Source organism: Nanorana parkeri, unplaced genomic scaffold (genome assembly GCF_000935625.1).
Source record: "Nanorana parkeri isolate BGI_ZX_2015 unplaced genomic scaffold, ASM93562v1 scaffold867, whole genome shotgun sequence".
Classification (NCBI taxonomy): Eukaryota; Metazoa; Chordata; class Amphibia; order Anura; family Dicroglossidae; genus Nanorana; species Nanorana parkeri.
The window spans coordinates 160,943-188,590 of NW_017307135.1; the positions used below are offsets into that span (position 1 = coordinate 160,943).

General features: G+C 41.1%; 1 protein-coding gene across 1 annotated transcript; it reads left to right on the plus strand.

The window, feature by feature from the left end:
• The first annotated feature begins 1,120 nt into the window (after nucleotides 1-1,120).
• Nucleotides 1,121-27,385, plus strand: RNF14 (ring finger protein 14). Its single transcript, XM_018565621.1, has 8 exons — nucleotides 1,121-1,211; nucleotides 4,805-4,965; nucleotides 6,097-6,248; nucleotides 11,365-11,874; nucleotides 15,104-15,332; nucleotides 18,811-18,980; nucleotides 20,693-20,823; nucleotides 27,343-27,385. The coding sequence occupies exons 2-8, from the start codon at nucleotides 4,812-4,814 to the stop codon at nucleotides 27,383-27,385; spliced, it is 1,389 nt and encodes a 462-aa protein (XP_018421123.1). The 5' UTR covers nucleotides 1,121-1,211; nucleotides 4,805-4,811.
• Nucleotides 27,386-27,648: the final 263 nt, after the last annotated feature.

Below are 27,648 nucleotides of genomic sequence, written 5' to 3' on the forward strand. Positions count from 1 at the left end.
CCCCCCCTTTTTTTTTTTTTAATTTAAAGGAAAGCCTTCCAGAAAAATGCTATGGGCGGAACAGCAGGCAAAAATGCTAAACATTCCACATAACGCTACTGCTGAAAATAGACTATATATTTCATAGTTACAGCTGAGATGCTGGCTCAGCTCATCTCCATTGAAGCCATCAGTTGTACCAGCAACAGGAACACTGCTCTCCAAGATGCAAAATAGCAGGAACAAGTTCTTTGTGACGTGTTTTGCACTAGGCACAGTGCTTTCTCAAAGAATGACAAACTACCCTCACCCCATTTTATATGAATAGTAATTATTCTCACAATATCATTAACCCCTTCACTTTCTAAAAAGAAAAAGGTGTGCATATATTTATATCTGCATTAGAATCTGTATTATTCTACATAACAAAGAATCAAATAGCTATAACAGTAAAATGTAGCAATAAAAAAGATGCACGTAACAGATGCAATTACTCACAGCAAGCTATCCTAGTGGTAGAACTGATTAATCCCAGCTTGCTATAATATCTATTATGAAATAAAAAATATACATGTCTTAAAACAGCGAGGGGTCTATTTAGAAATATTCCTCCCAGCCATATGCTGGCTGAATGCCATTCACACAGCATTGCTACCACCAGAAGGAGCCAAGGAGCACAAGAGATTTCTTCTAACTTCCTGTTTGTGTCTCTGAAACTGTAATAGGTGAAATGTTTCCAACTGAGACATAGGCAGCTAGAAAAACTGGACAGGTTCTAACCTTCCCTGCTAAATCTAGGAAAAAGGTTTTGGCTGGAGTTGCACTTTTATAAATATAGGTTATAACATCAGCAATGATGTGCAAAATGCATAACCCCTAGCAGCCAATTTTGTATCCTACTTTATCAGGTTTGGGTGTGATGGAACAATAAAAAAAAATGTATTCTTGGTTATTACTAAGTTTAAAACCTGTTCTGATATAGTGTTTGTTGCATATACTTTAAAAAATACTAGAGAAAAGATTCTGATTGGACACTGCACTTTACAGACTGGCCTTTTACTAAATCAGTGAATGTGTGATGCATTTTATTACAGGCTCATCGGTGTAACTAACTAATTATCTTTTCATTACCGTCTCTAGATCAGAATGGCTTTGTGTTTTTGTCATCTGTATGAAGAGTTCCTCTAGTGAGTCCGGCTATTCTTTTCATTCTTACAACTAACATCACCAAGGTACATTTTGTTAATCTGGAGTTATTTATATATAAGTTATGGAGAGGTCTGGATTTTTGCAATAGTTTTAAAGGAGAACTATAAGGTGAGTGCTTTTCACTCACCTCATAGTTCTAGCCGACCTGTGACAATGAGACTGTCACAGGTCGGCTCAGTAGATCGGGAAGTGAGCGAACACATACCGGGTTCGCTCGCCTCTCGATCCTGTCACGGCTCTCTGCCGTGACAGGGGGAGGGGCTGGATTCCCCTCTCCCCGCTCCGATCTGTCAGCGCTGACTGGCGGAACGGACTGGGAGGGGGCGGGTACAGCTGGCTCTGCCTCTAGATAGGCAGAGCCAGCTGTCACTCACGCAGCTGGGCGGATCCCGTCATCTACGTCGGGATCCGCTCCGGCTGCGGCGTCTCCGTATACCGCGAGCAGTAGCTGAGCTTAGGGTAACGGGAGGACGCTAGTTTGTGTCCTCCCGTTACCCTAAGGAAAACTATGGGGAAAAACACTGACCCCATAGTTCTCCTTTTAAGCCGTCGTCGTTTTGCATGCCTTTCCTTGTGTGTTTTTTCTTTATACCTGTCATTACAAGTTATTTATATGGAACTTGCCCTTGAGTTTAGTCCTGTAGCCATTTGTATTTGTAGAACAGTTTTTATGCTGTGTGAACAGCGTTTAGATCATATTATTTTTAGTAGGGATGCACTGAAATGAAACTTTTAAACCAAAACCGAAATTAAAAAATTTGAAAGACCAAAACCGAAATGTCTTTTTTTCCCCCCAACCTTTTTAAAAATGTAAAGTATTTTTTTATTTTATTTATTAAATTAAATAGACCCCTGATATTTCCCTTTTAAAATAGAAAAAGAGATTGAGGACACAGAGTCCTACACTCGGTGCACTACAGAAGAAAGGAGGCCGGTTATATCCCTGAAGAAAGACACAAGTATCGCCTTCTTGCCTGCTGATAAAGGGAGATGCATGGTTGTGTTTAAAGGAGAACTATGAGGTGAGTGAAAATCCCTCATTCTCACAGTTCGAGCCAACGTGTGACAATTAAACTTTCACACGTCGGCTCAATAGATCGGGAAATGAGCGAACACATAGCATTGCTCGCTCACTTCTCGATCACATGTCCCTGCAGAGAGCCGTGACTGTCACTCATGGCTCTCTGCAGGGATTCCCCCCTGCTCCGATCCTCCAGCGCTGACTGGCGGAACGGACGGGGCGGCTACAGCTGGCTCTGCCTCTAGATACGCAGAGCCAGCTGTCACTCACGCAGCTGGGTGGATATAGACAGTAATGTCGGTATCCGTCCCGGCTGCGGCGGTCTCAGTATCCCGCGAGCTGTAGCTCGCGGGATACTGAGCTTTGGATCACGGGAGGACGCTAGTTTGTGTCCTCCTGTGACCCTTAGGAGAACTATGGGGGAAAACACTTATGCCATAGTTCTCCTTCAATACATCTGACTACGATGATAAGGTGAGTGCACTTCTGAATGATAAGAACACATATGAATCCCTAAAAACGGGGCGGCTACAGCTGGCTCTGCCTCTAGATACGCAGAGCCAGCTGTCACTCACGCAGCTGGGTGGATATAGACAGTAATGTCGGTATCCGTCCCGGCTGCGGCGGTCTCAGTATCCCGCGAGCTGTAGCTCGCGGGATACTGAGCTTTGGATCACGGGAGGACGCTAGTTTGTGTCCTCCTGTGACCCTTAGGAGAACTATGGGGGAAAACACTTATGCCATAGTTCTCCTTCAATACATCTGACTACGATGATAAGGTGAGTGCACTTCTGAATGATAAGAACACATATGAATCCCTAAAAAGAGACCCAACCAGTGATTACAAGAAGAAAGTTATAGACCTACTACAACAGCAAAAAAATGACAAGGCCATTGATCAGGCTATGTATCCTTTCCTTTACCTTGGCGAAGCCCCTCCATGTATATATGGACTTCCTAAGAAACTCTGTGACTTACAATGTGGCAAAATACTTAGCCAGAGTCCTGGCTCCCTTGGTTGAAAATACACAGCATTACATACAGAACTCTCAGGATTTCGCAACCAAAATCCAGAACTTAATATTGGGCACAGAAGAAACAATGGTATTCTATGATATTACATCCCTCTTCAACTACATACCCACCACAAAGGCAATTGAAACAGTGAGAAAACGGTTGCTACTAGACAACACCCTAGGCAGCAGAACAGAATCTAACCCAGATCAAGTGTGTGTCTTTTTGGGCCTTTGCCTGAGTACCAACTAGGTACAAGTACTAGTTCCACAGGCAAAAACATGGCTGTGCCATGGGATCACCAGTTTCACCTATTGTGGCTAACCTGTACATGAAGAAGTAGAAAGGAAGGCCCTGACCACCTTCAAGGGAGTTACACACTGTCACTCATTCAGATATGTGGATGCCATTTGGGTTAAGATTCACAAACTAGAGTTATGGGCTTTCACTGACCATATCAACTCATAAGATCAAGTTTTCTCACGGGAAGATATGCAACACAACAAACTGGCTTTTTTTGTACTGTTTAGTAACAGTAGAAGAAGGAAGGAGGCAGGATAAAGATTTCTACCAAAAACCAACACACATGGACCAGTACCTGCTATTTGACTCCCACCACCCTCTAGACCACAAACTGGGAGTCATCAGGACTCTACACCACTGGGAAAAATACCCAAAAGCACAGAGGTGAAGGCAAAGGAATTCAAACACCCCAGAAGGGCCCTCAAAACTTGCGGGTATCCAGATTCGGTCTTTGTCAAAACAGAAAGGAAAGAACACCAAGACTACCAGTGAGGGGGAAATGCAGGACAAACAAAATAATTTGGTCATCTCATATGTAGCTGGGATGTCTGAAAAACTTAGAAGGATTGTTCAACATCACATCCCTGTCTGCTTTAAACCCGGCAATACACTGAGGAAACAACTGGTTCACCCAAAAGACCCAACGCCAAAACACAAGATGAACAACATTGTGTATGCAGTCCAGTGCAGTGAGGAGTGCTCCGAATTGTATGTCGGTAAACAAAACAGCAGTCACACCAGCGTATGGCACAGCATATGTGCCATATGCTCTGGTCAGGATTCACCAGTGTACCTACGTCTAAAGGAAAAAGGTCACTCCTTTGAAGACAGTCAAGTACACATCCTAGACAGGGAGGAGGACTGGTTTCAAAGAGGTGTAAAAGAAGACATTCATTTAAAAATGGAGAAGCCATGCTTGAAAGGGGCTGGGGGGTAGGGGGGCATCTATTGTCTGCCGCATATATTGCTGTTTTATCGCCTCTCTCTGGGCAGGTTAATGCCACCTCCAATTATGCAAATGCAATCAACATCTTACCTCCATGAGGTCTCTGACCCCATGCTGGTTATGTTTAACAGATTATGTTGATTGGAGCAACATTCACCATATTTATTCCCAGATAATTTTTGTACAAGTCATTCTGAAAAATCTTGTCGGATGACCAGCGAAATGTCTTCAAGAAAAATACAGCAAGTCCAGTTGCCTTGACTTATTTTCTACAGTCATAGTAATAGCAACTTCACTGAAATGATTAACATACTGTTTTATGCCCTCCACAGATAACCAATGTCCACTGAAAATCAGGAAGCCCAGGAGGATGAACTGCTAGCTCTCAGTAGTATATACTCTGAAGATGAGTTTAAGAGAGCTGACACTGCTTCAGGAGGGGAAATCCAAGTGTGCCTGGAACTTCCCCCAAATTTCAAAATATCTGTTAAATGTAAGTCAGGTAAACTGTGTCTAATATGTCTTCATTCACACTATGTGCCATTAGATTATTTTATATGCTTTTAAAAAGCTTTTGTAAATGTATAGATATATGCATCTAATATATACCAATGGGTATTATTATTATTATTATTATTATTATAAGACCAAGAGAGGAGGTGTAGATAGAGAAGAGAAGGTCTTGTAGGCCAAGAAGAGAGTCTTGTAGGCCAAGTGAGTAGAGTTTTTTGAGGAGGAGCAGGTGGTCCACGGTGTCAAAAGCAGCAGAAAGGTCTAATAGCAATAACACCTGAACAGTAACTGCAGCTGGTTAGCGGTTTCCACCTGACTCCTTTTTCAGTCGAACTTTGACGAGTCTGATGTTGCTGGCAGGTCCACGCACGCATTGAATTTCAGACGATTCTGCAGGAAATGGTTGATATTTGATCTGTGCATGGCATAAGTGTAGTGCACTACACTACACTTATGCTACATCAACCTACCTCTTTAGCCAGACAGGAAGTGACATACCTAAACCTAATCCCTAGAGAGACTCTTTATCCACCTATAAAAAAAATCCAGCCCACTGCAAGAAAAGAAGTTCAATACTTACCTCTTTAGGCAGACATGAAATTAATCCTCTAATCCTGATCCCTAAAGAGGTAAGTACTTCATTACTTCTCTTTTGGATTTATTTATAGATGTAAAAGGGTCTCTTTAGGGATTAGGTTTAGGGATTTTTTGAGGGGTTGTTTGGTATAAGAGGGAGGTTTAAACTGTAAGTACTAATGTCGAAAAACATGCTGCAACTTCATTTCCAGCTCTTATCTCCTGCCTTTTTCTGAAATTGGCATGTGAATAACATTCATCTTGTTTTTCCTCTACCCTGACAGGGAGGGTCTCTCTGTCACATGACCAGCCTGCCTGTCACATGACCAGCCTGCCTGTCACATGACCAGCCTGCCTGTCACATGACATATTTGGCATATTGCAGACTTTTTGTTACTTAAGTACAGTAACCTTTTACTATATCATTATAGAAAGTGAGAAGTAAAAGTAGTTTTTTTTTTTCTACTAGACAGACAACCAAACAAGAAAACATGCATAAAATAGCTTATTAGGCTCTTTAATTTCTATTTTTTAGCCAGTTCTGCAGCAAACACTATAGTGGAGAGCTTTGAGGACACAGTTTTCTTTCTGCCACCAATTGTCCTGAACTTTGAACTTCCTCCAGGATACCCCTCCACTACGAGCCCCATCTTCACACTCAGCTGCAAGTGGCTTTCATCGAAACAGGTAAAGCATTCATTCATATAATGTCAAAATATTATTTTACAGTTTGTACTATTTCCTTTTAGCATAATCAGAAATTATGAGTATCTTGGATTTAACCGTGATGTAGTGAGTCCTGTGCTTTGGTTAGATGTTGAGAACATAGAGGATCTGTTTAACTCAGTCTTGCTTAAAGCGTATGTCAAGACAGAATTTACAAACATATTCATATTTCTTACGTCCCTATGTTTTATCCTTTTAAACACACTGCAAATACAGAAAAAATACTGTTGATGTTTCCAGAAATATATACTGTGCTTCTTCCTCTTTGACATGACAGCATAGTGTAGTTTTGGCTCTGAATTCTAAAGCATCAGGTCTAAAGCATCAGCACTGCCTACTTCATTTGTGATGCATTACAAAGAACACAGCCAACTTCTCATTCCTCCCCTCCCCCCCAATCTCCATAACCCTTCCTTGTGCACAGGCAAAGAGCACAGGAAGTTATCAGCTCACAGGAATTCTAGCAAAATCTACAGGTATTTTGTGCACTTATCTAACAGATATAACAAAACACTTTCAATGGTATATTTAGCAGAACAAAAGGCAACAAGTAAGAGAGGTTAATTGTTAGCATTCATATGGTAAACTTATTCTTCCTGCCTTGCCCCTAATCAAAATTGCCCAACCCTTAACCACTCCAAATGCATATTTACCTGGTTTTGACAGCTACAGCTTTCTGCAGCCTGGAGAAATGGCCCCTCCAAAATCTGTAGGGACCATGTAAGCAAGAATTTGGTCACAGACTGTAAACATTGAGGAATGCCGTGGCTATCAGATTTAGGTAATTATGTATATGGTGTGGGGAAGGGTGAAATACTTATGATCAGGGGGCAAGACTTGCTCTTTATATATCAAACCTAACTGAAGTACATATACATACATACATAGTACAGTATATGAATTATGTATACTTACATACACAGTGGGGGGAATTTATTAAAACTGGAGCAAAGAGAATCTGGAACAGTTGCCCACGGCAACAAATCAGCATCTCTCTACAGTTTGCTCAGGTGAGATTTGAAAATGAGAGAGAGATGCTTATTGGCTGCAGTGCAAATCTGCTCCAGTTTTTGTCTGCTCCAGTTTTGATAAATCCCCCCCGGTATATGTTTGACTCCCTGACTGTACTGCACATGCATATGGTAAACATTTTGATAAAGGCAATGGGGGAAGGCACTGCCAGCATTCCAGTGTTTGCAATCAAATGCTCACCATTTCTTGTGTAAAATGTTAAAACCATTTGTAGACTTCACAGGGCCCCTTTGTCCGGGTGAAGGCAAAACATGCTCAAAGGAAGCTATATATATAACTATAATCTTCTGATCTGGCCAAAACTGACTGGATCGTGTGATAGTCAGTGAGGTCTGTAGGTAGCTTTTGTTCCAAGTGTTTTGGACCAATTTCTTTCTGTCTGTCTGGTGTGTTAAGTCTAAACAGAGTTAACTATTACTGGACTTGTACTAACTTTCATTTGTACACAGCAATTTTTTTTAAAAAGACTACAATAAAAAATATACAAAGATGAGATTTATTATTCAGTCACACAAAAAGGTGCTTTCCAGAAAGGAAATGTATTTAACAGCCAAGCATCCTCTACATTTTCTTTTTCTAGTCCAGGTCATGTGTTTGCCATGACTAACAACCCTGTGCAACTTTTATGAGTTGTTGCACATCAGCACTGTATAATCACAATGTGGTAATGTAGGTTCTCTGATAGGGAATTATGTTCGTGTGCATAGTTCATGTTGTGAGCCTGTGCCTAGACTATAGTTAAAAAAGTACATTGGATGATTCTGGATAAACAGGAAAAGCTCTTTAAAACAAAACCCCACTGATCTCTGTTGCTATGGTTATTGTACAGAAATTCATCTTCAAATTTCAGGCAGCCTGCAGTTTTCTAATGTAAACAAACTGCAGGTGATGTAAGCTATAGGAAACCTAACCCATCTAGAGAATCTCTGTTGTGATCTTTAAGATAAATTAGGCCTCACTCACACAAGACTTTACGGTCAGAATGCGGACTTCTGCAGCAGGCATCTCAAGTGGTACAGACTAAGCGACTGCATCTGTCTGGATCCCCCTGAGATTCTTGCGTCAGGAATCTGCAGCCGGATCCAAGAGCTTTGTGTGAATGAGGCCTTAGTTCACAGAATATGAGGCTACGCTGGTCAGGGATGGTTTGTTTTTTAACTCTTTTACTGCTTGTTAAACATATGTAAAATCTTTAAAGTCTATAGTTTTGGCACAGATTATCTCCTGCCTTTTTCTGAAATTGGCATGTGAATAACATTCATCTTGTTTTTCCTCTACCCTGACAGGGAGGGTCTCTCTGTCACATGACCAGCCTGCCTGTCACATGACCAGCCTGCCTGTCACATGACCAGCCTGCCTGTCACATGACATATTTGGCATATTGCAGACTTTTTGTTACTTAAGTACAGTAACCTTTTACTATATCATTATAGAAAGTGAGAAGTAAAAGTAGTTTTTTTTTTTCTACTAGACAGACAACCAAACAAGAAAACATGCATAAAATAGCTTATTAGGCTCTTTAATTTCTATTTTTTAGCCAGTTCTGCAGCAAACACTATAGTGGAGAGCTTTGAGGACACAGTTTTCTTTCTGCCACCAATTGTCCTGAACTTTGAACTTCCTCCAGGATACCCCTCCACTACGAGCCCCATCTTCACACTCAGCTGCAAGTGGCTTTCATCGAAACAGGTAAAGCATTCATTCATATAATGTCAAAATATTATTTTACAGTTTGTACTATTTCCTTTTAGCATAATCAGAAATTATGAGTATCTTGGATTTAACCGTGATGTAGTGAGTCCTGTGCTTTGGTTAGATGTTGAGAACATAGAGGATCTGTTTAACTCAGTCTTGCTTAAAGCGTATGTCAAGACAGAATTTACAAACATATTCATATTTCTTACGTCCCTATGTTTTATCCTTTTAAACACACTGCAAATACAGAAAAAATACTGTTGATGTTTCCAGAAATATATACTGTGCTTCTTCCTCTTTGACATGACAGCATAGTGTAGTTTTGGCTCTGAATTCTAAAGCATCAGGTCTAAAGCATCAGCACTGCCTACTTCATTTGTGATGCATTACAAAGAACACAGCCAACTTCTCATTCCTCCCCTCCCCCCCAATCTCCATAACCCTTCCTTGTGCACAGGCAAAGAGCACAGGAAGTTATCAGCTCACAGGAATTCTAGCAAAATCTACAGGTATTTTGTGCACTTATCTAACAGATATAACAAAACACTTTCAATGGTATATTTAGCAGAACAAAAGGCAACAAGTAAGAGAGGTTAATTGTTAGCATTCATATGGTAAACTTATTCTTCCTGCCTTGCCCCTAATCAAAATTGCCCAACCCTTAACCACTCCAAATGCATATTTACCTGGTTTTGACAGCTACAGCTTTCTGCAGCCTGGAGAAATGGCCCCTCCAAAATCTGTAGGGACCATGTAAGCAAGAATTTGGTCACAGACTGTAAACATTGAGGAATGCCGTGGCTATCAGATTTAGGTAATTATGTATATGGTGTGGGGAAGGGTGAAATACTTATGATCAGGGGGCAAGACTTGCTCTTTATATATCAAACCTAACTGAAGTACATATACATACATACATAGTACAGTATATGAATTATGTATACTTACATACACAGTGGGGGGAATTTATTAAAACTGGAGCAAAGAGAATCTGGAACAGTTGCCCACGGCAACAAATCAGCATCTCTCTACAGTTTGCTCAGGTGAGATTTGAAAATGAGAGAGAGATGCTTATTGGCTGCAGTGCAAATCTGCTCCAGTTTTTGTCTGCTCCAGTTTTGATAAATCCCCCCCGGTATATGTTTGACTCCCTGACTGTACTGCACATGCATATGGTAAACATTTTGATAAAGGCAATGGGGGAAGGCACTGCCAGCATTCCAGTGTTTGCAATCAAATGCTCACCATTTCTTGTGTAAAATGTTAAAACCATTTGTAGACTTCACAGGGCCCCTTTGTCCGGGTGAAGGCAAAACATGCTCAAAGGAAGCTATATATATAACTATAATCTTCTGATCTGGCCAAAACTGACTGGATCGTGTGATAGTCAGTGAGGTCTGTAGGTAGCTTTTGTTCCAAGTGTTTTGGACCAATTTCTTTCTGTCTGTCTGGTGTGTTAAGTCTAAACAGAGTTAACTATTACTGGACTTGTACTAACTTTCATTTGTACACAGCAATTTTTTTTAAAAAGACTACAATAAAAAATATACAAAGATGAGATTTATTATTCAGTCACACAAAAAGGTGCTTTCCAGAAAGGAAATGTATTTAACAGCCAAGCATCCTCTACATTTTCTTTTTCTAGTCCAGGTCATGTGTTTGCCATGACTAACAACCCTGTGCAACTTTTATGAGTTGTTGCACATCAGCACTGTATAATCACAATGTGGTAATGTAGGTTCTCTGATAGGGAATTATGTTCGTGTGCATAGTTCATGTTGTGAGCCTGTGCCTAGACTATAGTTAAAAAAGTACATTGGATGATTCTGGATAAACAGGAAAAGCTCTTTAAAACAAAACCCCACTGATCTCTGTTGCTATGGTTATTGTACAGAAATTCATCTTCAAATTTCAGGCAGCCTGCAGTTTTCTAATGTAAACAAACTGCAGGTGATGTAAGCTATAGGAAACCTAACCCATCTAGAGAATCTCTGTTGTGATCTTTAAGATAAATTAGGCCTCACTCACACAAGACTTTACGGTCAGAATGCGGACTTCTGCAGCAGGCATCTCAAGTGGTACAGACTAAGCGACTGCATCTGTCTGGATCCCCCTGAGATTCTTGCGTCAGGAATCTGCAGCCGGATCCAAGAGCTTTGTGTGAATGAGGCCTTAGTTCACAGAATATGAGGCTACGCTGGTCAGGGATGGTTTGTTTTTTAACTCTTTTACTGCTTGTTAAACATATGTAAAATCTTTAAAGTCTATAGTTTTGGCACAGGTACAATTTAAGTAGCCAAATACTACTATAAAATACAATTTTTTTATTCTTATGTACCTAATATTTCAGCTTGCGCTTTTGTGCCAGCGTTTAGACGATTTATGGGAGGAGAACAGAGGATGTGTCGTTTTGTTTGCTTGGATGCAGTTTCTTAAGGAGGAGACTCTGGAGTCCTTGAATATAAAATCACCGTATGAAATTAAATTTCACAGTAATGGAACACACACCTTGATGCAGACCCATGAAAAAGCAAGTCACTGCATTGCCACAGCCACTCCTGAAGAGGGAGCAGTTGACAGACGTGCTATCCAGGATGTCCAATCTGTGTCTGCCCTCATCAAACACATATTGAACTTTAATGAGAGTCAGCAGAAGAAATGTTTTGACAGCAAACCATTCTTATGCAATATCTGTTTCTCTGAGAAGCTAGGCAGTGAGTGTACGTATTTTAAGGACTGCAGCCATGTTTATTGTAATAGCTGCCTTAGTGACTACTTTGAAATTCAAATCAAGGATGGACAGGTTCATGCACTTAACTGTCCTGAGCCCAAATGCACATCTGTCGCTACACCTGCTCAGGTAACTTGTTGTTCATTTTATTTTTCTTGTTCATTTTCCATATTTAGCTAAATTTATGATGGCTTATGAACTTAGGGACATTTGCTATGATGTTGCTGTTCCACAGTAAATTTACATGCAGAGCACAATGAGTGGAGAGATGCAAAATCCTCTAGTGCAGAGCTACATAGAAATTACAGGGCTGGTTGCAAAACTTTTACAGATATTTGTTGTCTAATTGTAGTAAAGCCCAAGGAAACTGACCCCAGCAGTATTTAACGTACTTTACCATACAAAAATGCCATGTGCTCAAACTACTTAATTACAGGAAAAGCAATACAAAAGACATAAACATAGATAAACTTACTGGCTGCTACAATTACATGCACACACATGCACCCACTAATCTATCCTTTCTAGCACATGGAATGGTTTCCATAAGGGGATACACTAAAAGGACATTTAACTTCGAATTACAGGGTTACAAGATTCGAACAGAAACTTCGTGGCTATCAAGGGTTCTTAGGAAAATGGCTTCTGGTTGCAGTCTCTAAATGTGGCCTTTAGTTGTCCTTTGTTTCAGTGATGTCCTCTTTGGTCAAAGTCACATTATGAAGTCCTAACTATTGAACCTGGACTGCTGCTTTTATTCAGAAAAGTTGATGGCCTACATGTGGGCATTGCCCTTACACTTGTGTTAAATTCTATGGAAGGTGTATCTCCATTTTTCCAACTCTAGGTGTCAGCACAGCACCATAAATGCCATCAACAGGTGCCAACTAGTCTAACTAATGTTAACTAGCCTGGGCGTGCTGTTTACACAAAGTTTCCCCATAACAATATCCGTTTGTGAGTAAGCTAGATACGAATAATGGAAAAACATTAGAGGTCAGCTATACCAGATATGTCAGAAAAAACTATTCAGTTGACTAGAAGGCACCCTTTTTTGGCCATTGTGAGAAACCAGCTTTCTGTCAACAGTTGTTTAGCTTAATAATGGCACTAATTATCTTATCTGAATGAGATCAAACCTTCAAGGGAATTTGAGGTTTTCAAATTCACATTCTGTTTTTTGAATTTGCATGTGTCTGAAAGAGTTACTGAAATTTTATATACACAAAATATACTGGCACAGTGATGCTTAACTATCTGTTCCTTCTGCTTGGCCATGTGGTCACATGGTCAAGCACAAGGGATACACAGAGAATTGTCACTGTATCATACATCCTGTAACTTCCTTTTGCAGCTCTGCAATGAAGAATCCAGCACTTCTTTACTCAACCCACTCTGTGTGTAAGTTCCCTGCTGATGATGGGAGACTAGTAAGGGAGTCAGGGGAACAGCAAACCTTAGTTCTGTGTTACACCGGCTCCGTTCTGACCACACTGTGAACGCTCCAAGTTTTAGAGATAAATTGAATGGCACAACCTGAACAGGAATGTTCTGGTCAGCGCTATGCAATGCAAGAATGTAGAGGTGCATACTGAATTTTTTCAGTCACTAACATTACAGTATACATGCTATACAAATTGCCATCAATAGGATAGGTACATGTGTGGTTGTCTGCTGTTATGCCTCATAGAGCCAAGAAAATACTTTTCATATTGTTTATAGCACGCCACTGCTTTAGCAATTGCTGTACAGTGGAATGTATAGAAAGCATACAGCCTGCCTTTCTGTCTTGTTAAAGGAAACCCTAACTGGCTGTTTTTTGCACTCGGAACACTGACATGCATCCTTTCGATTGCTCTCTAAAGGCTTAGCTTTTTGTTCACATGATGCCTGTTGAATTATAGAATTACTTATTCTGCACTCTGAAAGGAGAATGAAGTGGCTTTTTACCTAGAATAAGGCAATTCATTTAATGCTTCCTTACTGTTTCTTTATCCACCCCAGCAATTGTTGACATTTGACTATAGATTCACCTTTCAGTGCTTATATATTTATATATCTGTATATTGGAATGTGTGCAGATGTGTGAATGCAGTGAATTTTAAATGTATTTAACATCCTCAGTTTTGACTTAAAGCAGCCCTGTCATAAACTCCATTCAGTCGAAATGTTCTAATGAAGTCTGTAGAGAAACTGACTATTTTGGGGGTGTCAAACTCCTGGGTCCCCAGCTTTCACAGGTTTTTTCTTTTGAACTTCTTGTGACTAGTATGTTCTGTAAAGGGTGGACGTAGGAGGGGAGACAAATAAGAGCTGTGGGGGACCCAGGACATTGACACTCTTACATGTGTTGATTTCCCTGCTGATTTCAGCAATAGATATATACTGAACTGCATGGCATTCAGGAGGTGTGGCCAGGGGGAAATGTAAGTCATTTCTTTGGGCTTCTTCATTTTATGACACTTTCACTAAAGGCAACTGCACTTTTCAGACATGTATAAAACAGGGCAGTGCAATTGTCACCTTTGTGATATTATTTATGCCTGTCTTTCCAGTTCTCGACCAGTCGTGTCTGCAGAATGCAGCCGTTAAAATGATTCCAAACACAGACTTATGGAAATAGCTGCATTCTGTAGACACAGCTGTGTTGACAACTTGTGAGTGTTACCCATTGTAAAGTATTATTTAAAAACAAGTACAGGTATAAGGAAGATAAGTAATATAAACGATACAGCTGATCATGATGCCACCCTACACTGCTGTATCTAATCTGTCAGAATGAAGTTGCATTGAAATTGTATTCACTATGCAATTGAAACCACCAAGACTGATCATTTTAGAAAATGGTGTTGTGATATACTCACAGTAGCTTAATTGGAAATAACCCTAGTGCCCTATAACATTACACTGAGTTAGCCTGACAATAGTAAAGATATTGTGCATATTAAACATTAAGGCTGAATGCCAGGCCCAAAAACGTTCATTCACTTGTATACATTATTAGTCACAAAGGATATAAAGTCCACCCGCTTAAGGCTGCCTACAGAAAAATATAGAGGGGTGGATACTTAGTCAGTCACCATGCACAGAAAGGGAACAGCAGTGAACATACTTTATTACAGGAAGCTTCTGCACACAAGCAAAATTCAGGACTTGCTTCATGTTGGGTAACTGCACAGATCTGGAAGAAATACTCAAAGGACACTAAGATTCAGGTTAAAATATGCATGGCTCTTGTATTTGCACTATATTTGTTTAGTTGTTTTCAGTTTTTATATCCTATGAATAGTGTAAATGTAGAGTCTGAAAACGGTTCAAATCATTTCTCCAAAAAAGTGTAAATTTGTGTACTTTGCAGGTAAAGGCACTAGTAGGAGAACAATTGTTCAGCCGCTATGATCGTCTCCTCTTGCAATCCAGTTTGGACTTGATGACTGATGTGGTTTATTGTCCTCGGCCAAGCTGTCAGACTCCTGTAATGCAAGAGCCAGGGGGCACAATGGGTATTTGCACAAGCTGTCGGTATGCTTTTTGTACCCTTTGTAGGATGACCTACCACGGAGTCTCCCCATGCAAACTAACTTCAGGTAGGTCTATATTGGCTTTGTAACAAGATATGATGTCTTTTCGGGAGGCTGTTTACTTTTTTGCCCCTCTAAGGACAGCTATGGAAAAATAGAAAAATTGCTGTCACAATGTAGATTAATTGTGGAGACAAGGAAGGGGGTGTCGTGCTCCACTTACTTTCACATGGCTGATTCAAGTATTTTTTTTTTTTATTCTCTGTTCTAACTGTGACATCTTAGTGTAGGTCCTTCTAAGACCACTAGCCAGAAGAAATGATCCTTGTATTACACACAAAAAAATCATCTGTTTAAACAGACCCCCCTCTCTCGACTCCTATAAGTACACTCAAATGTCCCACCTTCTCTCAGTTTTGTTCTTTCATGTGTTGGTGGTGCTGGTTTTAGGGCTGTAGGTGAGGCTGTGGTCCTCTCCCTATTCTCCCTTCTGTGCTTGGACCTTTACTTTTTCTGCTCTGTAATATTCAATTGTAAATAAATGTTTGAACCCTTTCAGATTTGTATTGTTTTCAGTTTCTGTTGAGCTGATATCCTTCTACTTTCCTGTCCTGTCCTTGTGACCGGAATCTGCTCTTAGACAATTTATCACCAGAACTGTTCTAGTGACAATTTATCATCACTTTTTTTGTGCAGATGACAGTAGTCACCATGATAATAAAGGGGGATGTTGTTCCCAGGTGGTACACAGACAGCACTTAAAATTCTAACAGGGATTCTAATGCTCCCCCACTCTACCAAAAACAAAAGAGTTTTGGCTTGAGCGTTACATTTATTGACCATTTTTTTTTACCTGCTGTCTAAAAACCCTCTCCCCAACCTTATTGTCCATCACCCACTGCCATCTATTCCTCGTGCAGTCTTGCGCTGATCCCACATTTAGTGTCTCGTTTCTTCTCTGATGCTCTCTTTGCTCTTAAGGTCAGAAGTGCACCTCTGCTCCAATACCCCTTCTTCTCTAAGTACCATCCAATCCTCCAGTGCATTGCCCCAATAGCACAGCAGGAGGACTTTTGTTGGGAAGACCCAGCTGTGAGGAGGGAAAATAAAAAGCAGAGGTACTAGAAGAACAGGAGGGGAGAAAAGAATGTCTCGTCAAAAGCCAGGGAGCACAAATCTGCAACCCACACTAGAGAAGTGCTAAGCATATTGGGATAAAGACAAAATCTTTGGGTAGAGCTATAGGAGGCAAACATGGGGTTTCTGTGTAAATGCCTTTTTGTGTGTTAAAAAAGTCCTTTTCTGGTTACAAGCTCTAAGATATCAGGGACGTGCAGAGATCTAGGCACTAAGTCACTTTTTAAAATCTCAAATAGTAAATAAATTGCATATGGTTCATGCCACAGTGTTCAGCCAGTGATGGCAGCAGTGGAAAGGTTCTTTTTTCGACTATGCCTATTTACTGATGGCTGTTCTCAGGGATCCGTGTTTTTGTGGAAATGTGTTTTCATTTTGCAGCTTAGCTCCCTGAGCGGTGCTGTAAAGTAAATGAAAATATATTATATTTGGTTCCAGTGTAGTCAAACTGGATCCATCATCCTATAAAATAAAATGAAGCCTTAAAGTGTAACTACAATTTTGTTGAGAAAAAGCAATCCCCTCCATTTTTTTTTTTGAATGGGAAGGTTTGGGTTCATTATAACCACTTGGTACACTTTCTGTGTTCTAATGAGGATAGCTTCAGTGTCCACATCCCTTTTAGAAAAAGTTGATCCTTAGGGAGTTTTTTTTTTAACCAAAAAGGAAGATTCAATTGAAGGGGATGCCTAAAATTTTACTTGTATCTTAGTGCAGACTACTGGGAAAATGTATGAGCCAATCACACAAGCAGGAAATTACATATTTGGGGGTATTCTGTAGTTCATCAGTGTACAGAACACCTCCAAGTTGCCATACTGCATTGAATTTGTGAACAATTGTTTCTAACATTTCTAGAAAATTAAAGTAGCTTCAGATTAAAAAAGAAAGATCATTTTTTGTATAATAAATTACTAAATAATAATATTAAATCACAAAATGGCATGTGTAGCAGTTTTAATTGCTATATATTTTTTTTTTAACGAAAGTGGAGTTTTCCTTTCATGGGGAAAGTATGGTGGTTTTAAATTCTTTTCTATTGTTCTTATATTATTCTCTTTCCTTTTCTTTTTTTCCCTTTTTATATTTGTAAAAAAATAAATGATATACATAGGAATCAAATTATATAAAATATCAGTTTACAACCTCCTAAATTAAAAATAAATAAAAATAAATTGATTTTAAAAAACACTATAGTTTCTCTTTAAATTAAATAGTTGGTCCACAACAGTAGGTGGGAAACATTCATAGTGAAGGATTTGCTATAGTTGATCCTAAAGTTAGATAGGGATTTAAAGGTTTCCAAAGCCTTTAAGAGATTTGGAATTAAATTGAGAGACTGGGTGAGGGGGGGAAAAAGGTCATAGTTAAATGTGAAACTTTGTAGGTATGGGAAGTAGAAATACCATGAATGTTTTGATCTGTGTGTACCAAATGGAGAAAGGACTTCAAGTTAATGACGAAGATTAAGGGGGAGAGCAGACAGCCCTGTCGAGTGCCATTGTGGATGCGGAAGGTGTCTGATGGGTAGCCATTAACATGGACACTAGCATAAGGATTTGTGTATAAAGTCATGATACGAGCAAGCGTCCGATTTTCAATGCCCAAAAAGCATAGTGTGTCCTGTATATAGTCCCAGGCCATTCTATCGATCGCCTTCTCAGCATCAGTGGATAGGAAAAGGCTTGGTGTTTTAGACAGTTGCCCAGTGCTGTAGGTTAAGTGGCTTAATTGTATTATCGCGGGATTCCCTGCCTGGGATGAAACCCGCCTGGTCTAAGTCCATAATCGAAGGAAGGTGAGGTAAAAAATGGTTCACCAGAACATTTGCGCACACTTAAGATCAACATTGAGCACAGAGATCAGCCTGTAGCCAGCGTAATAGGCAGGGTTTTTACTCTCCTTAGGGATCACTGTGACGTGGGCTTCCAGGAGATGATTTGACTGTAGTGGAGATTCACCAGGAAGGTTAAAGGCCATTATAAACTGTGGAATTATCCAATTTTTTTTAGCAGATCTCATGCAACCTACACTCTGGCAACTTTGTATCTTAATTGCTTAGAAGCATGTGATATGCAAGATTACTTGGTACTTTGTGACAGCAGATTATTGGGTGCTAGTAAAAGGCATGTTCAGTTTTTGGATGTCCAACAGCACTTATATACTTGCTCCTGTAGCTATGTTTCCAATGTTTAAAGGGAGGGAGAAAGCACCCTATTGGTGGTGAGGCATATTAATTCTCAAAGCATTTTGTGCCATATTTTTCTGTAATGCAACATTTATCTTTCTATATTTTTTGCTTGTCTAATAATGAATACGTTTTCTCATTTATGTAAAGCTAATTAAAGACGCAATATCTCTTTTTAAGCACTCTGTAATCCAGCGTTTTTTCTTTCATTTGTTTTAGAGAAGCTGCTTACAGTGCGTAATGAATATATGGCTGCAGACGAGGATGGTAAGAAATTTCTAGAGAAGAGATATGGGCGAGTCCTGCAGAAGGCAATGGAAGAACTGGAGAGTCTGGATTGGCTAGAGCAAAACTCCAAGGCCTGTCCTCGCTGTGGAACCTACATTCAGGCAAGCGGTCGGAGTCTCACAAAGATATACAGGGCAGGCTAGAGGATAAAGAGAAGGCATATATCCATCTTGCATTTTTTTTTGCATCTGTCCTCGATCTAGCTTAGACAACAAATCAACTGACTTGTAAACAGATTGTGGGAAGAACAGTAAAGCACAACCTAGCACTGCAAACCCAGAAACTGGACTCAATATGCAAAGAGCAAACATGGTTTCTAAAATAGTAGCACATATTAATACAAATTTTTTCACCAAGCCTGTCAAACTCAGAGGATACAGTGGGACGAATGGAGACTTCATTTTGGAAGGGGGCTGCATTACGTCTCCCCACCTACTTAAAGTGACACTAAACTCAGGAATTTAAATCTTGAAAATGCATTCAAATGCCTTAACTATTAACAATAATGTAGATTATTTATGTATCACTCAGCTGTAGATACTCAAATCATATCTCTGAATTAATGTTGACACTGTCCTTCCTTCTGAAGGGTGGCTACTTTTGTTCTACATGGTCCCTGTGTGTGTTATCTAGAGGCAGAGCCAGCTGTACCCGCCCCCTCCCCCGTCCGTTCTGCCAGTCAGCGCTGGCAGATCGGAGAGGGGAATCCAGTCCCTCCCCGTGTCACGGCAGAGAGCCGTGACAGGATCGAGAGGTGAGTAAACCTGGTATGTGTTCGCTCACCTCCAGATCTATTGAGCCGACCTGTGACAGTCTCATTGTCGCAGGTCGGCTAGAACTATGAGGTGAGTGGAAATCACTCATCCCATAGTTCTCCTTTACAGAAGAACTCTGGGGAAAAGTATTATTAACCCTTAAAGTGGGTTCTACCCCACACTGCAAGGGTTAACTGCTCATTTGTGTCTAGGTGTTAAAACAAAAAAAAAGTTATACTAACTTGAACTGCCGCGCTGACTCCCTGCTTCTCCGGTCACTGAAGCGTCTCTCCTCCTCTTCTGCGCAGATGGATTGTTCCTCAGTGTCCTCATTTCTGTACACTTGTATACAGTGTAATGACACAAGGTTTCTTATACAGCTGCATTGTTTGGGGGGAGAGAGGCTCTAGGGACTGGTCTAAGAACAAGCCGTCTGGAATGAAGGGGTGAGTATTTTTTTTCAGAACATAGAAACAAACCAGCAGTTAACCCTTGCAGTGCCGGGGTAACCCCACTGCAAGGGTTATTACAATTTTTCCATTATGAAAATCCCTAATATGCCTCAACATATTATTTCTTTATATTGTTCACATGCTTACTAATCCTCTGATGCAGCATCATCAGCATGCCAACATGCTGAAGCCCACATGGACATTCCAAAAAATAGATGACATGGGAGATATTACAAGTAATGATTATTGATATTATATTTCTTCCCAATTGTTCTGGATATAAAAATTAATTTCTTTCTAATGGCAGTAATCTTTATCCTCATACCTTGTAATAATACCCTCAGACTGTTCCATATAATCTTTACTTAGTGAACAGTTGCTTTTTATGCTCATAAATTGCTCTTTCGGTATTGCAGCAATCCATTTTGGGTGATGACAAATTTTTGCTGGAAAATATCTGTTCTGATCTGTTTTCTTAAAAAAGAATTTGGTAAGGAGGACTACCGGTAATAAGGAAGTTTTCATTACACCCCATAGTGTATGAGTAGGTCATTTCATGTGTTAGTACAAGATGACAAAGTGTAATATATGTTTTTGTTTTTACAGAAAATTGATGGGTGCAACAAAATGGTCTGCACTGGGTGCAGACAGTACTTCTGCTGGTTGTGTATGAGGATATTGTCTAGAGGAAATCCATACGAGCATTTTAATGACCCTTCTTCAGACTGTTTTAATCAGTATGTATATGTCTCCAGTTTAAATAATAATTGTAGTATGTATATGGCTCCAGTTTTATGAATAATTCCAGTTTCTCACCAAATGTGAGAAATGAAAATTACCCCCACCAGTCCGCCCCCACTGCTCATTCCTTTAGCAGCCAGTGTACTATCTGTACACCGTACACAAAACTGCAGCCTGGTACTCTGAATTTTGAAAACGCTTGCAAACGGTGAGCAATCATCTAACCACACTGACCAATGAGTGTTCTCTGTTTGCAAGCGTTATACATAATTCTGAGTGCCGGGCTGCAGTTTTGGGTACAATTGGTACACTGGCTGCGGCGGGTGGGGGAGAGGACTCTGCTAAAGGTATGACCAGTGTGCTAGGGGGTAGAGGGGATGGATTTGTGGGGGCAATCTCAGTTTCTCACATTTGGTAAGAAACTGCAATGACCCTTTATGTTGCTTGTTAATTTATTTGACCTCACATTTCTAAATGTTATACTCGCATCAGACCTAAAGAGGAACTGAACTTTGGAAGCTGTGCTTTAAAAAGGCAGGGGCTACAGGAGTGCCTAAGCACACTCGCATAGACAGGCATACACTGTTATTTTTCAAAGCAACACACCATATTGCGGTACCACGTGTTGTGCACCACAGCAACACATTCCTTGCGGCAGGTGCATTGCAGGGGAGGGGGGGTGCATTCATAATTAATAGCATGTAGTACTGTGTGCTGTGCAATAGCATATGTTAAAATGACAGATCTCGCTCAGTTAACACAACACTATGGTGTGCATGGGTCCTAAATCCACAAGTAATTTTTTTCTATTATCCGCTGAGGGGCACAGCTTCATGATAATTGAGCTAAGCCACCTATAGGAGAAATGGACACTAGGCACAAAGCGAACATATTTTCTATGTTTTCTGGGCAAAGAAAACTAGGCATTGTTTATTCCCAAACTACCATTTGAGTTTAGCTCTGTTGTGTGCTTTGGTGGCTGGGCAGGGTCTTCTGTCCATAATGCTGTTTGACTTTCCCACTGCTCCTTAAGCTTGACTTGATGATGCAGCACAGTAGTTAGTGCGTGCACGTATCGGCTTCTCTTCCTTCCCGTGTCTTCTCACCCATCACAGCAGCTCTGCTGGAGACTCACAGATCGGACCTGAGGGACGTTGCGCAGCAGGTTTTTAAAGTGGAAGTACCCTACGGTGGATCTATGTGATACAGTTTCCTGTTTTACTGCTGCAACAGCCTTTTTCTCTCCAGTTGATAGTCTGCACTCAGGGACACAGTGGGTGGCAGCAACACAACCTGTGAATATGGCTCTCTGCCTGCAGTGACAGCGGTCACACAGACATACCTTCTCAGCTGGCCTGTGACTGCCCTGGGAGGAACGGGGTATCTCTATTGGTTTGAGGAGCAACCAAATTAAGAGATCAATAAAAGAGTGAGTGGCACAGGGGCGTGTGGACAGGTAGGCACTGACCAGCAATTTGAGGGGTTTAACAAAACGGTTTAGAAATGCAAGGAGGAAGGGGGTGGTTGACAGCAATGCAAAGGGTCAGGGGAAGAGGTTACCAGCACTGACCAGAAATGCAAGGTGTGGGAGGGGATTTACAGTACTTCCCAGCAATGCAAGGTGGGGAGGGGGATTAACAGCACTCACCAGCAATGTAAGGGGACAGGGGGTTAACAGAACTCACCAGCAATTTGAAGTTGGGTGGGGGGGTTGGGGTTAAACAGCAGTAACCAGCAATTAAGGGGTGGGGGGGAGGAGTAAACAGCACTGAGCAACAATGTGGGGGAAGAAGGGGGTTAACAGTATAGGCCATTGACTTGTGTGGGAGTTAATAGCACTGACCAGCAAAGCGAGGGGGGAGGGGGGGGCGCAGTTGGTGACTGACACCATTGCTGGGGGCTATTATTATATCTCCTGACACCAGTGCTTGCGTTGTTATTGCTGCTACTGACAACATTGCTGGGGGTATTACTGCTGTCGCTGACACGAATGCTGGAGTTATTATTGTAGCCACTGACACCAATGCTGGGGCTTATTTTTAGTGCTGTCACTGACACCAATGCAGGGGTTTAATATTGTGGCCACTGACACCAATGCTAGGGATTACTATGGTGGTCACTGACACCATTGCTGCCGGTTATTATTGCGGTAATTGATACCAGTGCTGAGGGTTATTATTGCTGCCACTGACGCCAATGCTGGAAGTTATTATTGCAGCCACTGATGCAGGACTGACACCAACGATAGGACTTTATTCCCACTTTCTCTAAAGTGTGAATTACAGCAGAACACACATTTTTGATGTGTTACAGGCCATTCATTTTAAATGGGCTGTCTAAGTTATTGCAATGCACCTCAATGCATGAAAACATGCAGAATGTTTCCTCATCCCTTTATTTGATTAATTTATCTTTATCCTTTGTGCCTCCATTGTTCCTGGCACTCTATCACATTGAGGACTTTTTCTCGTAGGGGTCTACTCCTCCTGTAATTGTCTCACCTTAACGAATCTCTGATCATTCTTATAGAAGACACTCCAGCCTGTAAGGACCCTACTGACAAGCAATTGGAAGCAGTTTCTTGATCCATCTACTCCCTGGTGGCCTTTCAATCCATTCAAGCCTGTACAACCCCAATTCCAAAAAATGCATGATAGAGCTTTAACTTGCATTGTGGAATGGCACAGCGGGTGGCACAGACAGTGATTTTAGGAAGTATTCCTGTGCCCATGCAGTGATGTCCATCACAGAATCATGCCTGTTTTTAATGCAGTGCCGTCTGACGGCTTGAAGATCATGGGCATCAAATATTGCGTTTCGGCCTTGTCCCTTGCGCACAGAGATTTCTCCAGATTCTCTGAATCTTTTGTTGATATTATCTACTGTAGACGATGATGTATTTAAAGGCTTTGTAATTTCACTTTGAGGAACATTATTCTGAAATTGCTTGACAATTGTTAGACGCAGCTTTTCACAGATTGGTAAACCTCTGCCCATCTTTACTTCTGAGACACTCTGACTCTCTAATATGCTCTTTTTATACCCAATCATGTTACAGACCTGTTGCCAATTAACCTAATTAGTTGAAAAAAGTTCTTCCAGCTCTTCCTTGTTAGTACCACTTACATTGCCAGCTTATTGCTGCCCTGTCCCGACTTTTTCTTCTTTAAAATGGTTCATTTTCTCGGTTTAAACATTTGATATGTTTTCTTTTTTCTATTGTGAATACAATCTGGGTTTATGAGATTTACAAATCATTGCATTCTGTTTTTATGTAGATTTTACACTGGTCCCAACTTTTTTTGAAATTGGGGTGGTACTCTTTTCCTAGACTTCAGTTGACTAGTCTAAATTGCTGAACAGGGGTCTGGCGACTGCTGGTCAACACAATGATTGTGTTATACTTTATTTGCAATGCAATTGCAAAGTTCTGTTTCGGGCAACCCTTTCTTCTGCCCAGATCCACAGGGCAATCCGGATTAAGTGCTGGTCGGCAGAGCTTGTTTGAAGGCTTTGTTATGACTACCTTTTCGTGGGAGACCAACTTTTTTCCTCTTCACTGGATCATATTATTAAAAAGGCAATGGGGGGAAAAAATACTCTCCTACCCCAGCTACACAAAAATAAGGATCAATGGGGCAGGTCTAGACTTTCCTATCCTGCATCAAAATATTCCTTTTGTTTCTCAAGTCTTCTTCCACCTCCCGGAGCTTGGGGGGTTTAATCGTCCATGACAAAACAGGGTTTCTAAACCTGAAGAGAAATCAACTTCTGCATGAAGGACTCCCCACCCCCCACCAGCACCTTCAGAGGTGGATGGAATCTGGTAATTTGTCTTCTTTCATTGCAGAGACGTATTTACGCATTCCTATCTTTCCAGGTCATCAGCAATTTCTTCGCTTTGACGTAGAGGACAACCACTATCAGTTGGTGGCCTTTCACTTGGGCCTTGCCTGGACCTCAAGAGTATTCACAAACGTCCTTGCACCAGTTCTTTTTGAAACTTTCAGCTAATCTACTTTAAAGGATCGAAACTGAGGATAATTGCAGTCATTCTCATAGCACCAGATTGGCTTCAGAGAGTGTTGTACACCGACCTTGTTCGTCTGTTAGTCATTGTTCCATGGCCTCTACTAGATCAGCCAGATCTGTTTTCCCAAGAACCGATCATCTATTCTTCTTCTAGGTCTCTGGCTTTGACGGCATAGGTGTTGAAAGCCATGTTCTGATAGACATTTCAGATGTTACAAAGACCCTCAATTGAACCTACATTTTATTATCTTTGTTAATTCGTAAGCAGCCTTTCTTGTGTACATCACTTCAGCCAGATAGGTTTCTGAGTTATCAATGTTTTCCTGCAAGGATCCCATTTGATCTTAAATTAAGACAAGGTTGTCTTGAGACCAAGGAGAAGTCACCTGGCTCTTTGCTTCTGCATGGTAGACCTGGGGCTGATGGTAGCCTTGAGGCCTTTAAGGCAACACAATTTGCTTAGTTTCACTCCAGACCCCTACAACACAACATTTTGTTGTCGTGAGACATGTTGGTCCAGTCCTTGGACATACTGATTTGTCGGGTTGTCTCTGGCTTAGTGAGTCAGCAGTCTGGCTCTGGAGTTGGTGATGTCCTTTCTTCTGGAAGATCCTCACAATGGATGCCAACCTGTCAGACTGGGGGAGGAGTCTGGGCACAAAAACTGTAGAACCAGCACACGATCTTCCAAAGAAAATCAAACTTTATTCCAAATGCATCTATTCAAAAGACCACAACTGATGCATTTCTGCCTTACCTGGCCTTAGTCATAGAAGAGTCCTGGGCACCCTGGTGGTGCAGTGGAATTGGATGTTGGAGGAATCTTGTTTCACTATCAACATTCTGGAACTTGGTTAGAGGGTCATCCAATCCAGATTTAGTTAGACAATACCACTGCAGAGGCATGCATTAGCCATCAGGGAGGAACCAGAAGTCTCAGCACAGCAGAAAAGGTAGAGCAGATCCTGTGCTAGACAAAACGTAATGTTTCAGCTTTGTCCACCGTTTATATCCTGGGCTTGGATAATTGGCAGCAGACTTCCTTAGCTGGTAGTACACCTAGAGGTTTTCCAGGTGGAGTCATCGGGTGTGGACCTCCAGGTTTAACAGGAAATTGGACAGTTTGTTTCCAGTTACTGGGATCCTTTAGTGCTGCGGTTCTCCTAGAGGCTCCCGGCCACCCAAGAGAGAAGCACTTTCTCTGCTCTTTTTTTTTTTTTTCCTGACATCGGGCCCGCAGTCAGTTAGAAACCACTATAGGAATGCATAGCTAGATTCCTATTTGGCTATTTCACTTTGCACTAGCCAATAGCAAACTAGCTATTGCACCCGCCCACTGCTGCTGTCAGCAGAGGGGGACCTGCAGTTCTCCATCAGGTCCCCATCTAGTGATTGACAGCAGCAGAAAGGTGTTACTCTGCTCCATCGAGCAGACTAAACTTTTCCAGGAGAAAGTTATAAAAAACAATAAGATAAAAAAATTATTAAAAGTAAAAAAGTAAACGATAAGATAAACATTTTAAAAAGTAAAAAAATAAACAATAAAAAAATAAAACTAACAAAACTAATGCAAGTCCTCCTCAGCCCTCTCCTAGCGCAGCAGTGAAAGTTCTCCTGCCACGCCGCCAGATTTCGCTGCAGCAGCCGCGTCATCCCTAAATTTTATCGTTGGGGGTCACCACAACTTTGCAAATGTTACCAAGGGGTCCCGACCCTAGAAAGGTTGAGAACCACTGCTTTAGTGGAAGCAGTGGATGTCCTGGTACACACTTAGCCCTTTCCTCCACTTTGATTTCGACAGAGGGCATTCCAGTGATCCTCATAGCTCTGCGTTGGCCCAGGTGTATGTGGTACTGATAAGACTCTGGTGGATGCTCAGTGGGCCCTTCCAGATGATCTGCATTTCTTTTATTGAGGACTGATTTACCAACCTGTTTCAGGATCAATGGCTTTACCCACATGGCTATTCAAGCTCAAGTACTGACCGACAGAGGCATCTCTAAATTGGGTATTCCCAGAATTCTAAAAGCTGGGAAGTCTACGTCTCGACCCATTTCTAAAACTTCCCGGTGACCACGCTGACCAATGAGAAGCTCTTCTTAGGAGGAAGCGCTTCTCATTGGTCAGCGTGGTCAGAAGCGCTTCTCCTTGTGAGGGCCAATGAGTTCTTGCCATTTACGAGCGAAATTCAAAATCCAGAGCGCAGGACTGCGCTAAATGACAGTACGGGGTACAGATCGTACACCGACATCGGAAGAGGGGAAGGACCGTTCGCCGAAAGGTAAGTATAGCAGGGAGGGAGAGGGGGCCAGATTGGAGGGGGTAATTCCATTTTCCCAAATTCACTTGGGAAAGTGGAATTACCCTTTAGTGTAGCATCACTGTTGACTACTGTCTCATTTATGCTGTAATTCAAACCTAGTACTTGCATAGCCTGATTAATAGAAGATAATAATTGTACTTCTGTGTATTTTTATTTTCAGCTTGTTTCATGGAGCTAACGTGGATGAGGATCTTTTTGAATGACGTGAAGGAAATTGTAAATGCTACCAAAAAGCCACTTTATTTGCACAGAAAGGAATGTAGGCCTTATATTATATTTTCACATTAAGACAAACTTTATAATAATTGTGTGAACGAGGATAAATAAATAAAGAAAAACACTGGAATCATTTGATAATTGTAGAGGTTTGCCTATGTTCAAAAAATAAGTGTCCAATGATTATACAAGATGATGTCCTTTGTTTAACCCCTTCATGACTGAGGCCCTTTTTTCAATTTTTGCACCC